This window comes from Chlorocebus sabaeus, chromosome 3 (genome assembly GCF_047675955.1).
Source record: "Chlorocebus sabaeus isolate Y175 chromosome 3, mChlSab1.0.hap1, whole genome shotgun sequence".
Classification (NCBI taxonomy): domain Eukaryota; kingdom Metazoa; phylum Chordata; class Mammalia; order Primates; family Cercopithecidae; genus Chlorocebus; species Chlorocebus sabaeus.
The window spans coordinates 94,424,606-94,437,223 of NC_132906.1; the positions used below are offsets into that span (position 1 = coordinate 94,424,606).

At 57.8% G+C, this 12,618-nt stretch overlaps 1 protein-coding gene across 11 annotated transcripts in view; it reads left to right on the forward strand.

The window, feature by feature from the left end:
• MCF2L (MCF.2 cell line derived transforming sequence like) overlaps positions 1 to 12,618 on the forward strand; it is a 206,740-nt gene that overhangs the window by 99,311 nt on the left and 94,811 nt on the right. Inside the window, exon 1 of one of the 11 annotated variants that reach the window (XM_073014518.1) lies at positions 10,708 to 10,822. The exons of the other annotated variants lie outside the window; for them this stretch is intronic. Coding sequence (XP_072870619.1) covers positions 10,747 to 10,822 — 76 coding nt within the window. The 5' untranslated portion in view covers positions 10,708 to 10,746. Of the gene's footprint in view, positions 1 to 10,707; positions 10,823 to 12,618 lie in introns of those variants that run through there. 11 annotated transcript variants of the gene reach the window in all.

The window sequence follows — 12,618 nt, forward strand, 5'->3', positions numbered from 1 at the left end:
TGTCCTGAGAGCTCTGATGTCCAGCAGCCACGGCTGCAGGTGCAGGACAAAGCCGAGGCCATGACCGAACGCTTTGCCGTCCCCTTGACCATGGGACACCTGGTGATATGCCTGAGGATTGGCCCTGGCACACTGAAGCCCAGTTTATGCAGAGCTGCCCGCAGTCAGCTGTGCAGGGAGCTGTGAGTCCTGGCCACTCTTCCCGTCCCATGGTCAGTGAGCCCCCAGGGCCACGCGTGGGGCTGAGCAGGTCTCCTGCCTCAGAAGGCATTTCCTTCATTCAACCTTGAAATCCAGAAAATGCCCTGGAATGAGGGAGGCCTCGCCCCTTCACTGGCTGAATGCCATCTGTGTGTCTGCCTGGCATGACCTGCGGTCGGGGTCTGATCCTGGCTGTGAAGACACAGTCTCCATGAGGATAGGGCCGCAGATAGATGCTGTGTGGTGGTTTCCCGGGGCCCAGAGTGCTAAGTCCTTGTCCTCAGAGTCGCAGCTCTGCTGTTTATCAAACTGCATCCACCCTCTTCTGAACTCACCCGTTCTGCAGATGAGGAGAGTTGGAAGGTCACAGAGAGAAATGCTGAGTATCACAGGGTTGTCAGAGCGTCCCGCGGACGGTGCGGGAGGACGCAGCAGGAGCTTAGTAGACGGCAGCACCACCACCCATTCACACCTGGGCTCCCCCAAACCTCCCACCTCCCCACGGTCCCGCTGCCCTCGGAGGACCCACCGCGCAGGGGAGTTTAGGACAGTGGCGGCACTCCCGGGAGACCACAGGCATGTCTCTGAGGACAGCGGTCTCCTGGGCCCGCTGGTTAGGACAGAAACGCAGGAGCCACGCAGAGCTCTCTGTGACACTGGGGACCCCCTGAGGGAGGGAAGCCCCATCAGAGGGTCTGCTGGGCGGGGCCTGCCTGCCTGTGGGTGGACACTGGGCTGAGGGTGCCAACCCCGCCACGGGGCCTCAGTCCTGCTGCAGCCAGGTCTGCGCTGCGCCCCCACTCCCCTGCCCGCCTCACAGACCGGGGTGAGCTCCCCCAACAGCGGAGTGTACACTGCACTCTACCAGGGCCATCTAGGGTCTCTCAGGACTGTGGGGATGCCACAATGGATGGACAATATGCAGTTACATTTGACAAGAAAACGAGCCGGCGTCCTGCCTAAGGCTCCAGTGAGGCTTCAGGTGGGACTGGGAGCCAGCGCCAGAGCTGGAGCATGAGGTCACAGGGCCACAGCCACCCTGGGCTGCCGCGTTTCCATCTCGGTGGGTCCTGTCACGCAGATGGCACCCGGTGAACTCAGTCAGTGGAGTTGCCTTTCCCTGACGCCATCCTTTCACCTGGCTGCAGGGCCGCAGACAGCAAGGGCCGCAGGGCCGCTGCAGCTTGTTCAGGTTCAGGTTGATGGGGTCCCAGAAGGCATCTCCTTCACCTGCCCCTTCCAGTGCTTTTCCAAAATTTTGTTGTCTGCAGCCACATAGAGGGTGGTGTGGGCCTGGAGCACCTTCAGCCCCAGTTGGGGGCGGGGACCTTGTGGACGCAGCCCAGGGCTCATTGTCTGCCCCCTGATCTGCCCAGCACAAGTTCAGCACCAGCACCCATTTGTCTTTTTCCTCTCTTGCTTTTCACTCACTGCTCAGACTCCCCTCCTCAGACAAATTAAAACCACGTCAGAGTGGCCTAGCAGGGGAAGCAGAGCTGGCCTTCTGCAGCCTCACACTTGAGTCCTGGAGTTCAGAGATTTTAGCTGCTCTGCCCAAAACGGTCTAGCAGACTAAGGAGGGGGCCGGGTGTGAGGTCTCGGCCTGCGCTGCACATGACGTTTCACTTCCATGGTGGTGGCAGAGGAACGGAAGTCCTCTGTGCTGTGGCTTGCTGGTCTTTGTGCGGTGGTGAGAGAGTTGGCCGCTGGGCTCCCTCGCCCCCATCCCTGTCCAGGGCCCGGAAGGGGCCAGTGTGTGTCTGGAAAGTGCGAAGTCCGGCAGGGGTGTGGGAAGTACCCACAGGCACCATGGCTGTGGGCAGACACAGGTGGGATCGTCCCCCTCGTCACAGGAGACCTGTGAGAGAAATGACCAGAACGGACCCTGCCCAGCCCATGAGGGGACAGCCTCGCCCAAGCAACACACACCCATTGTCACAGTTGCTTGGAATCCTGCTGTATATTTTTGTTCTTCAGAGACGGGGAACGGGGCTGGGCATCAGAAGACTGCTCTGAATACACAGTGTGTTTAGAAGAAAGTCACGGGGTCGGGCTGCGGAGCGAGGAAGCCTCCTTCTGAAGGTGCACAGGCCACTCGTCTTGGGGCTGAGACCAGGAGTTTGCACCAATCCGAAGGAAGGCAACGGCATCTGTGGCAGCGCACGTGCACCCACCGTGTGTGGTGGCGCGGCTGCCTCTGCCCGGGATGCACGATGCTCTCTGTGGTCATCGTCTACTGCGTTTTTTTTTGTTTGTTTGTTTTGTTTTTAATTCTACATGGTGAACCGAAAAGGTTGTTAAGCACCTTTGGGGTCCAGCCCTGCCATGATAAGAACGTATTGCTAAAAGAGCGGAAAGCAAAGTTGTGGGGAAGGCCAGCACTTGCCTGGTGTGCGGAGCAGGGCCTGGGCACATGAGCCTTTCCCTGCAAAGCTGGTGTCTGCGTGTGCGCAGGTGTGGTGCATTTTAATCCTCGGCAGCTCTGTGTGGCCTGGAGGGACGCGTCTGTGCTGAGCAGGGGATGGAGCTGCCACACCCGAGTCCTCCCTGAGCTCTTAGACTCTATGCGAGTTCAGTGATGTTTTCTTTTTTAATTTGCCAATCTCTTAAACCAGCAGTCCCCAACCTTTCTGGCACCAGGGACCAGTTTCATGGAAGATAACTTTTCCACGGACCAGGGGTAGGGATGGTTTCAGGGTGAAGCTGTTCTACCTCAGATCATCAGGCATTAGATTCTCATAAGAAGCCCACAGCCTAGATCCCTCGAATGCACAGTTCACGGTAGGGTTCGCTCCTAGGAGAATCAAACGCCGCTGCTGATCTGACAGGAGGTGGAGCTCAGGCAGTCCTCACTCACCCGCCGCTCACCTCCTGCTCACCCCCTGCTCACTCACCCACCACTCACCTCCTGCTCTGTGGCCCGACCAGTACCGATCTGTGACCCAGGGCTTGGAGATCCCTGTGTTAAACCATTCAGATTTGTGGGAACCTTGTCTTTCCTTAAAGCGCAGGAACTACCGTGAAGTTCCTACCCTTCGTCACTTTCTTATGTTTAAAGGACCCCTGGAACTTACAGAATGTGGCGGCTACACCAGGTCCAGCCACATCGTAGGATATTTGTTCCAAACCCTGCAGTGTCAGGTAAGTTCGGGGACAGGAGACCACTTTGTCTTCATCCCAGAGAAGTCTGTTTTTTCAAGGACAAAGTAAAGAGTGTGCTAAGCAAACCCAATGCAAGTGCTTATCCCAAATACGGTGCCTTAAGAAGTGTGACGTAATAAACCACCCGGTGGCCGAGGCAGGGAGCAGTGGCTGGCGGAGACCCTCACACAGGTTCGTCAGAATCACGTGGAGAGGTCTCTTGCAAGGAGAAAGCAAGGAGACCTTTGCTTTCCACGATTGCCAAGAGGAGTTCAGAGAACTTTCCGCGACTTCTATGGACAGGCACGAATTTTCAGAAAACAAAACTGTTTTCTGTGTGGAGCTAAGAACAAATGAATTAGCAGAAGATGACAGCGGCCCAAGGGGTGCTTTTCTACATCCCTTCCCTCTTCACTTACTTGGGAAGTGTGTGCCCAGCATCTGCTCTGTGCCAGGCCAGGCCCAATGCTGTAGGGAAAGCAAAGAATCAGCCCCTGTTCTCTAAACAACGGGCAGGGATGACCTGGGGTAAGGAGAACTGGCGTGCTTATCAGCTTTGAGGAGAGCGCAGCTGGCTGCACGCACTCCCGAAAACCCGCCGCCGCCTCCCCTGAGCCGCCACCCCCGCAGCCATGTGACAGTAAACTAGGTCTGTGCTGGCACATCGTTGCCACAGAGACAAAAACAAAGAAAGCCTGCTCGGCCTCCGCCACCTGGCTCTGCACCTGGGGCTCTGCACCTGCGTCCAGCTGCTCTGTGGGGCCTGCAGGAGGGGACGGGACGGGAGCTTTCCTTCCAGGAAGCAGAGCCTCAGCTGAACCTGAGTGTGGCCATGACACTGCCCTCACCGAGGCTCTCTGCGAAATCCAGCCGCCTGCTACCTGCTTCTATTAACTTTGTACACGTTGTGTGGGACTTGATTTGCTGTGTTTTGGGGGGCATCTCCCGGGACCTGATTCGCTGTGTTTTGGGGGCATCTCCCAGGACCTGATTTGCTGTGTTTTGGGGGGCGTCTCCCAGAACCTGATTCACTATGTTTTGGGGGGCATCTCCCAGGAGCTGATTTGCTGCATTTTGGGGGTGTCTCCCAGGACCTGATTTGCTGTGTTTTGGGGGGTATCTCACAGGACCTGATTTGCTATGTTTTGGGGGGGTGTCTCCCAGGACCTGATTCACTGTGTTTTGGGGGTTATCTCTCAGGATACGAATACCTTTCAGACACATTCTCCAGTTACAGTACTCATTCCACAAGGAAATAACAGCAGATTTTTAAAGTGTGACTTCTTTAGAACATTGGAAATTTTATTAGAAGTTGCTAAGTATTTCAAAAATCTATCAGAAGTTTGCAAATGATTCGATAAAAGAAGACCCTCAAGATGGCAGCTCAGGATGCACTGAAATTTGCTTTTTTTGAGAGTATTTGGCGTTTGCTGTTTGTGACCCAATTTTCATGCTCTGCAGCAGACTGTGCTCCCTGGCCGGGAAAGGGGGCCATTTGCTCAGAGCCAGGAGCCCTTCCCTGCAGGCTAAGTTACCGGAAGTCATGTCTGGCAGGGCCGGATTTGGCTGGTTCTGGTCTCAACCACAGCCGACTCCACAGGGCTTGGTCTATGTGGTATTCAGCCCATAAGAACAATTTCTTGTTAAAAGCACCTGTCTTACCCTCCCTAGTGATCTCACTGTATTTAAAATATTTATTTAAACAAGGCAAGTATTCCCTTTTTATTACAGGTTGAGTGCCCCAATTGGAAAATCCAAAATACTCCAAAACCTGAAACTTTTGAGCTCCGACATGACGTCACAGGTGGAAAATCCATACCTGACCCCACAATAGGTCACAGTCAAAACTTATTTCATGCACAAAATTAAAATGTTATATAAAATTACCTTCAAGCTACATGTATGAGGTGTGTGTGAAACATAAATGAATTTCGTGTCTAGACTCGGGTCACATACCAAATGTCTCATTATGTATATGCAAATAGTCCAAACTCTGAAAAAAATCCAAAATCCGAAACATTTCTGGCCTTAAGCATTTCGGATACAGGATACCCAGCCTGTAGGAGATACTTGGCCATGTTTAGTGGGAGCCAATGGATGTGTATTTGAGAATCTGCCTAAACCTACACCGTGCTTCCTGATGCCATGAGGCCCAGTTGGAATTTGCCCTACTTCCCCATCTCAGGGAGGGCAGTAGGCAGGGAAGCTGTGTTCCTGTGGGGAGAGCCACCGCCTGCCCAGGGCGCTCCAGACGTTCCTGCCGTGCATCTGTGGTGGCCACTTCTCATCCTCAGGGCTGCACGTCTGTTCCTTGGGAGTGGATTAGGGAAATAAGTGTGGCCCGTAGGGAGTTGAGTTTGAAGCAGTGAGCTGGGCCCACTGAATAATGACGTGGAAGCTTCTTAGCCCAGTCTCGTTTTTGTGAAATGGATACCGAATATTCTAGGTGGGGAAAGGTGGAACTTGGCACTTACATAACTTACCCTTCTCCCCTTAGTGTTTCATAGCCAATCATTTTTATTGCATTAGGCCTCCTATACTGTACATCTACAGAACATCGGAAACACTGAAAAGTCCACCTCAGTTCTGGCTTTAAAAGCACTGACTTTCCCATTTTATTTGAGCTGGGAACAGAAGAAAACACTTCTCAGCGATGTGTGTTCATCTTGTAAGGGTGTCAACACTGAGGTCAGACCCTGGTGCAAACCCCAAGATACTTACAGTGGCAGTCCTGGCTCAGTCTCTGCCAAATGTGTGCAGGGCATCAGGCATGAGTCCATGGGCCGCCGGGGTGAGGAGAAGCTCCCGCCTCTGCAGCAAGGTGGCTTTTAAGCCAGAGGTTACGACGCGCTCTGCTGCCGAGGGAGAGGTGGTGTGGGGCAAGGGGAGGCCACAGAGAGGCTGGGGACAGAGGCTGGGGGAGGATCTGGTGGTGATGGAGACAGGGATGGCACAGCCCCGGTAAAGCCACGTAATACCTTCTTGTGAACATGGCGGCAGGGGAGCGCTGGGCATGCAACATGGACATGGCGGGTATTCCAGGATGCCCCAGGGCAGAGGCTCAGGGGGGCAGTGTGGGCTGACCTGAGGGGTCTGGTGTCAACACCGGGTCAGGAATTTGACTGTTAACCACAGAGACCGCCAGCAGGGTTTTCAGCAGAGATGTGAAATGAGACTCCGCTTTCGCACGGAAATCAGTGAGCAGGCGGCAGTCGGGAGGGACTGCATGGAAACAAGTGGCTTAGGACCATCCTAGTCGTTCAGACGTCGGATGAGGCTCCAGGATCGGAACCACAGAAGTGGCAGTGGGAGGGGAGGGGGAGAGTGCCTGGAGAGAGGTTTCAGGGCAGGAGGGACGGGGCTTAGGGATGTTTCTTGGAGAGAAGAAGCAAGAGGTCATCGTCAATGGGCCAACAATGTCGGGTTTGGAATTTGGGGTGGACGGTGGTGCCATCGGTCAAGACAGACTTCAGAGGGAGTGGTTAGGTGATCGCGTCCCATTTCAGAACCGGAAGTGGCTGTGTGAGCTGGGAATGGGGTTCTGAGTGAGGATGACACGACAGATACCTTGGAGATCTGCCTCCAGTTAAGAGACATGTTTGCCTCCTGGGTAGGATTTTCCCCTCCCTTAGATCGGGAGGCGAAGAAAGACAGCGAGGAGATCCACAGCTCGATTTCCTTTCAAATGAAAGGCACAATCATAACAGCCGCAAACACACCTTCATTTTAAAGAGAGCAGAGGAGGGGTGGGGTGGGAGGGCAGTACCCAGGACAGGGTCCCAGCAGACCCTCCGCCTTCGTCTTTTTCCTGATTTAAAAAAGCACCTTCATGCCGGCCGGTGGGGGGGGGGGGGGCGCGTGGGACACCAAGCTGACATCACCATCTGTGTCGATGCCTCGGGCAGGGGCGTGGCCGCCGGCGGGGCGGGGCGCATGGGACGCCAAGCTGACGTCACCGTCTGTGCCCGTGTCTCAGACAAGGTTGTGGCTGCCCGCGGAGCGGGGCGCGGCGCCTGGGACGCCAACCTGACGTCACTGTCTGTGCTGGTGTCTCGGGCAGGGCCTGGCATGGCTGCCAGCGGGGCACGGCGCGTGGGACACCAACATGACGTCACTGTGTCGTTGTCTGGGGCAGGGGCTGGCCTGGCTGCCTGTGGGGCGGGGTAGGGTGTGTGCGACGCCAACATGACGTCACTGTGCTGGTGTCTCGGGCAGGGCCTGGCATGGCTGCCGGCGGGGCACGGCGCGTGGGACGCCAACATGACGTCACTGTGCCGGTGTCTCGGGCAGGGCCTGGTGTGGCTGCCTGCGGGGCGGGGCGGGGGGTGTGCGGCGCCAACATGATGTCACTGTCTGCGCTGGTGTCTCGGGCAGGGCGTGGCTGCCTGCGGGGCGGGGCGGGGGGTGCGCGACGCCAACATGACGTCACTGTGTGTGCCGGTGTCTCGGGCAGGGGCGTGGCTGCCTGCGGGGCGGGGCGGGGGGGTGCGCGACGCCAACATGACGTCACTGTGTGTGCCGGTGTCTCGGGCAGGGGCGTGGCTGCCGGCGGGGCGGGGGGGTGCGCGACGCCAACATGACGTCACTGTGTGTGCCGGTGTCTCGGGCAGGGGCGTGGCTGCCTGCGGGGCGGGGCGGGGGGTGCGTGACGCCAACATGACGTCACTGTGTGTGCCGGTGTCTCGGGCAGGGGCGTGGCTGCCTGCGGGGCGGGGCGGGGGGTGTGCGACGCCAACATGACGTCACTGTGTGTGCCGGTGTCTCGGGCAGGGTAGGGGAGTTCCTCGTGAATATCTGAGTTGAGTTTGTAAAAGTGTGTGAGTGGAGAAAATATTGGTGAAAATATTTTCAGACATTTGGATTCCCGTTTGGTGAGCTTTCTCGTTTCTTCCCGCTGGTCAGGGATGTGGTTGCTTGAACAGCTGGGCTCGGTGACCAATGTGCCCAGAGCCGGGAAGCCTGCGGTGAGGCCGCGCGATGTCCTTCATCCCGGGGAGTAAATCAAGCCCCGAGGGTGGTGCATCCTCCCGGGCACACGCTCTCCTGCCTGGGGTCGCCGCCGCGGGCAGGACATCTGGGTCCCCCAAGCCGTCCCATCTGCGCTGGTCGGGTGAGTGAGTCGGAAAGGCCGAGGTTGGGGGCTGTGGAGCTGGGCTGGGCTCAAACCCAGGCTTGCGCTTCCCCTGTGAGCCCAGGCAGCCCTCGACCTGTGTGTGGCTCGGTTTTACCGCCCAGAAAGGGGGAACAATGGCAGCGTCCGTGTGTGCTGGGCTGTGGGGACCTCCCCAGGTTCTGCTCCTGGACAGGCCCCGGGGCGCTTCCTTCCATCCCCTCCTCTCCTGTCACCTTTCTGCACGTGGTGCCGCATCCTCTGACCTATGTGGCGCTCACGTGTGTGTGCCCCTTCTGTGTTCTCTTCTCCAGGATGCAGCTGTTTGGTGGCACACCGCTGTGTGGAGGCACTGTGCCTGTGCCCCAGGCTCAGCTCGTTTTACAGACTCGCTCACGTAGGATCAGGGTGTCTAGTGACTCTGAGGGCACGGAGCTCGTGTTAACCAGCAGAATGGGGACGTAGACGGGGGCTCAATCTCAAGCCCGTCCACCTCCTGAACACACCTGTTTGCTGAGCATATGATTAAGAGAAAGAAAGAGGGTCTGTTTGAGAGCTTAGGGCAGCACCCAGTATACCGTCAGCACTAAGCTGTGTGAGAGCTTAAGGCAGCATCTGGTATACAGTTGGTACTCAGTACATGTTGGTACTGTAGCTGCTATCCTTGATGCTGCTGGGTGCCAGTGTCTCGGGGCTGCCACTTCTGCCTCAGGAGAGCAGAGGGGAGCTGGCGACTGAGGTGGGGTCGGTGGCAGGGTGAGCCTGCGGTGTTGCAGCTCCAAGGCCTGCTGGCCTGAAGAGTTACCCCTGGGCTGTGCCCCGCGTGGGACTGTGCAGGATGCAGGGAGGAGTGTGGCTTCTGGGGGTGGAGGTTGGGGGCGGCTGGCATCCTGTCACTGAACCCTCCTTTCGTAGGAATGGGGGGATGAGTGGGAGAGCAGATGGGGCCTCAGCTGTTCCTGCCCTCTCCCCTGGACTCTTCTCCTCTCCCTGTGGCATCAGAAGGGTGGGATCTGACCTCCCAGGTGAGTGGGCAGGCATGGCCTGGAAGCCAGTTCAGTCCTAGGCACACCCACAGGAACCGACATCCCCGTGCTAAGCAGCACCTGGGGGCCACCAGGAGTGATGCCAGGTGCAGCCTTTACATTCAGCTGAAGCACAGTACAGCCGTGCCCTCACCCCGTACCAGACTGGCCTTCACCAGATCCCAGCCTGGCGTTTTCTCCCCACATAGTCCCGAGTTTCCCTCCCAGGGCCCCATTTAGAGACCTCCCAGTTTCTGTAAGCCACCAGACTCATGCAGTCTCCAAGGCTGGCCCAGCCCGCGTCGTCATCTAAGGACATCCTGTATCACAAAGGTAAATGACGTTTAAAATGTAGGCCAGGCTTGGCGGCATGCACCTGTAATCCCAGGAAACTAAGGCAGGAGGACCGCTTGAGCCCTGGAGATCAGGGCTGCAGTGAGATCGCACCATTCCCCTCCAGCCTGGGTGACAGAGCGAGACCTTGCCTAGAAAAAAATGAAGAAAAGGTGTTGACTTTAGAGAGTTTTCAACAAAAGAGTGGAAATGTTTCTGGTCCCTGCATCCAGCCAGCCGTGGTGACCCCGACACTCCAGGATGGGCCGTCCTGCCCTGGGCTGTGTGTGCAGCGGGGCTGGGACGGGCCAGGCTCGACCTATACTGTGATTTTCCACCCAGAAGATGGCGAATGTTTCGCACCACGTGGGGAAATGGTGTTCCAGAGTGTGCAGCGCCCTTCAGAGGCCCTGCATCTCCATCTTTTCTCCACGGCATCCTGCAACCGTGCTCCTCAGGTGTTCCCCACAGACCCGGGAATGCCCTTCTCGGATGCACCCCATGGTCCCGAGACTGTCCTCCTCAAATGGGTTCATAGCCCAGAATGGCATCCAAGCTGCTGGTGAGCCCTGTGGGTGGAGACCTGGTGCCACCCTCATCTCTCCTGAGTCCTGATGGTTGGCAGTGCTGCCCACAGCATCCAGACGGGGGCTGTGTTGTGTCATCTGTGCCTGTGCACAGCCGAGCCCCTGCCTGGGATCCTCAGCTGCTTTCTCTGCCATTGCCACCCCCATGAAACTCCTGCACAGATCTGGACGCGCCCTGGCAGCCGCTGGGCCGGTCCCGCCCTCGCTCTCTCAGGTGTGGCCAGGCAGCTGCAGGAGCTGGGCCTGGGCAGGTGCTGCTGCCAGCCCCAGGCCTCCCTCGCCTGCACGGCCCTCCCAGCTGAGCGGCTGCTTCCCATGAACCGGGGGAATCTGAGATCATCTCGTCCTCATGTCTCCGTCTGGGGAGAGCAACTTCCCAGCTCAGCGGCAGACCCAGAGCCCCAAATTCCCATCAAGAGCCTCAGGTGAGTCTTGAGACCAAGACCACTGTGGGTCCGGCCCAGGAAAACATGCTGCCCTCTCTCAGCTGCTCTGAACCCAGGCAGCAGGTGCCGTCGGCGCTTCCAGGTTTGTGATGGGGGTGCTGCTGACGCCCCTGCGCAGGGTGGGGGCCGAGGAGCTGGCAGGCAGACCCTCGGAGCAGTGTTACACAGGCAGCTCCTGCAGATAGCTGTGTAGACGTCCCTGTCACCCGTAGCCAGGACCCGTGCATTTACAGCAGAGTGGGGGGCATGGACGTCGCTGACCCCTGCCCCGCGTCCACTGTCCCTTCAGCCCCAGCCAGCTGGTGAGCCGCACCCTCTGCGTCTGCTGCTACAGGGTGTTTTATTTGACTTAAGGTTTAGCTGTTTGCTTTGTGCAGCGGGTCCCACCCCACAGCCTCATGGCTCCAGACAGGGCTGACCAGGTTTGTAAGATGAAATTGTCCATCCGGGAGGAGGAGAAAGCAACCGCCCGTCCAGGTCGGCCACTCCACCCTCATCCGTCACACCTGGTGCCGTCACCCCCACAGCTCCTGGGGGTGGGAAGCGACCGTCACACCTGGTGCCGTCACCCCCACAGCTCCTGGGGGTGGGAAGCGACCGTCACACCTGGTGCCGTCACCCCCACAGCTCCTGGGGGTGGGAAGCGATGGGTCGAGTTCCTGCTGGACACGGGCCCCAGGCCCCTCGGGCGTCCCCAAGGTGCAGGGCCCAGCGTGGTGAGGCTCATTGTTCAGATCTGCCGATCTGGGGCTGGCGTGTCTGGTTTCCTCTCCAGGCAGGGGGCACCTTCCTGTTTAGCTGATCCCGACAGGGCAGGAATGGGCTCTTGGCCAAGGTGCTGGGCCTGCCCGCAGCAGCGGCTCCCTGAAGCTGGCGCGTCAGCTCTGTGGCCTGCATGAACCCATGTGTGTGGGGCCTTTGTGTTGCATTTCAGTGAGGGCCCCGGGGTCCACTGGGCACCTGCTGGGCTCAAACTGCAGTGTTTGGGCCACTTTCCATCCTGTGTTCCGAACCCCCACACACAGCACAGCTCCTAGACTTGGTCATTCATGTAATTTCTAGCTACATTTGTAAAGCACACACACACAAATAAAAGGTAAGGGCCAAATAAAGCATGAAGTCTCCTCACTGCTGTTCTTGGGAAGGCAAAACTTAAATGTGTAAAAAAGTTGGAAAGCAGCACACAAAAGACAACAACTAGAAACCCAGGGCGCTGGCGTGTCGGGGAAGGGGGAACTCAGAGCCAGGCCAAGCGTGAGGAGGCTGCGAGCCATAGGCCTGGCCGGGGCTGTTGGGGAGGCTACGAGCCATAGGCCTGGCCGGGGCTGTTGGGGAAATGGGCTTCGGACATTTCTGGAGGGTTCCGGAGGGTCCTGGAGGCCTCACCAAGGAGGCCAGGTGATTGATTACGTTATTCATGGAGCTGACTGGGCTCCCAGGGTGGGTCTGAAATCACACCAAAGGGAAGCCTGCAAGAAATCACAAGAAACGTGCGTTCCTGGGGGATGGGATGGCCGTGTGTCCGAAATGTGCATTCCTGGGGGACGGGATGGCCGTGTGTCCGAAATGTGCGTTCCTGGGGGACGGGATGACTCTGTATCTGAAGTGTATGTTCCTGGGGGACGGGATGGCCATGTGTCCGAAATGTGCGTTCCTGGGGGACGGGATGGCCGTGTGTCCGAAATGTGCGTTCCTGGGGGACGGGATGGCCGTGTGTCCGAAATGTGCGTTCCTGGGGGACGGGATGGCCGTGTGTCCGAAATGTGCGTTCCTGG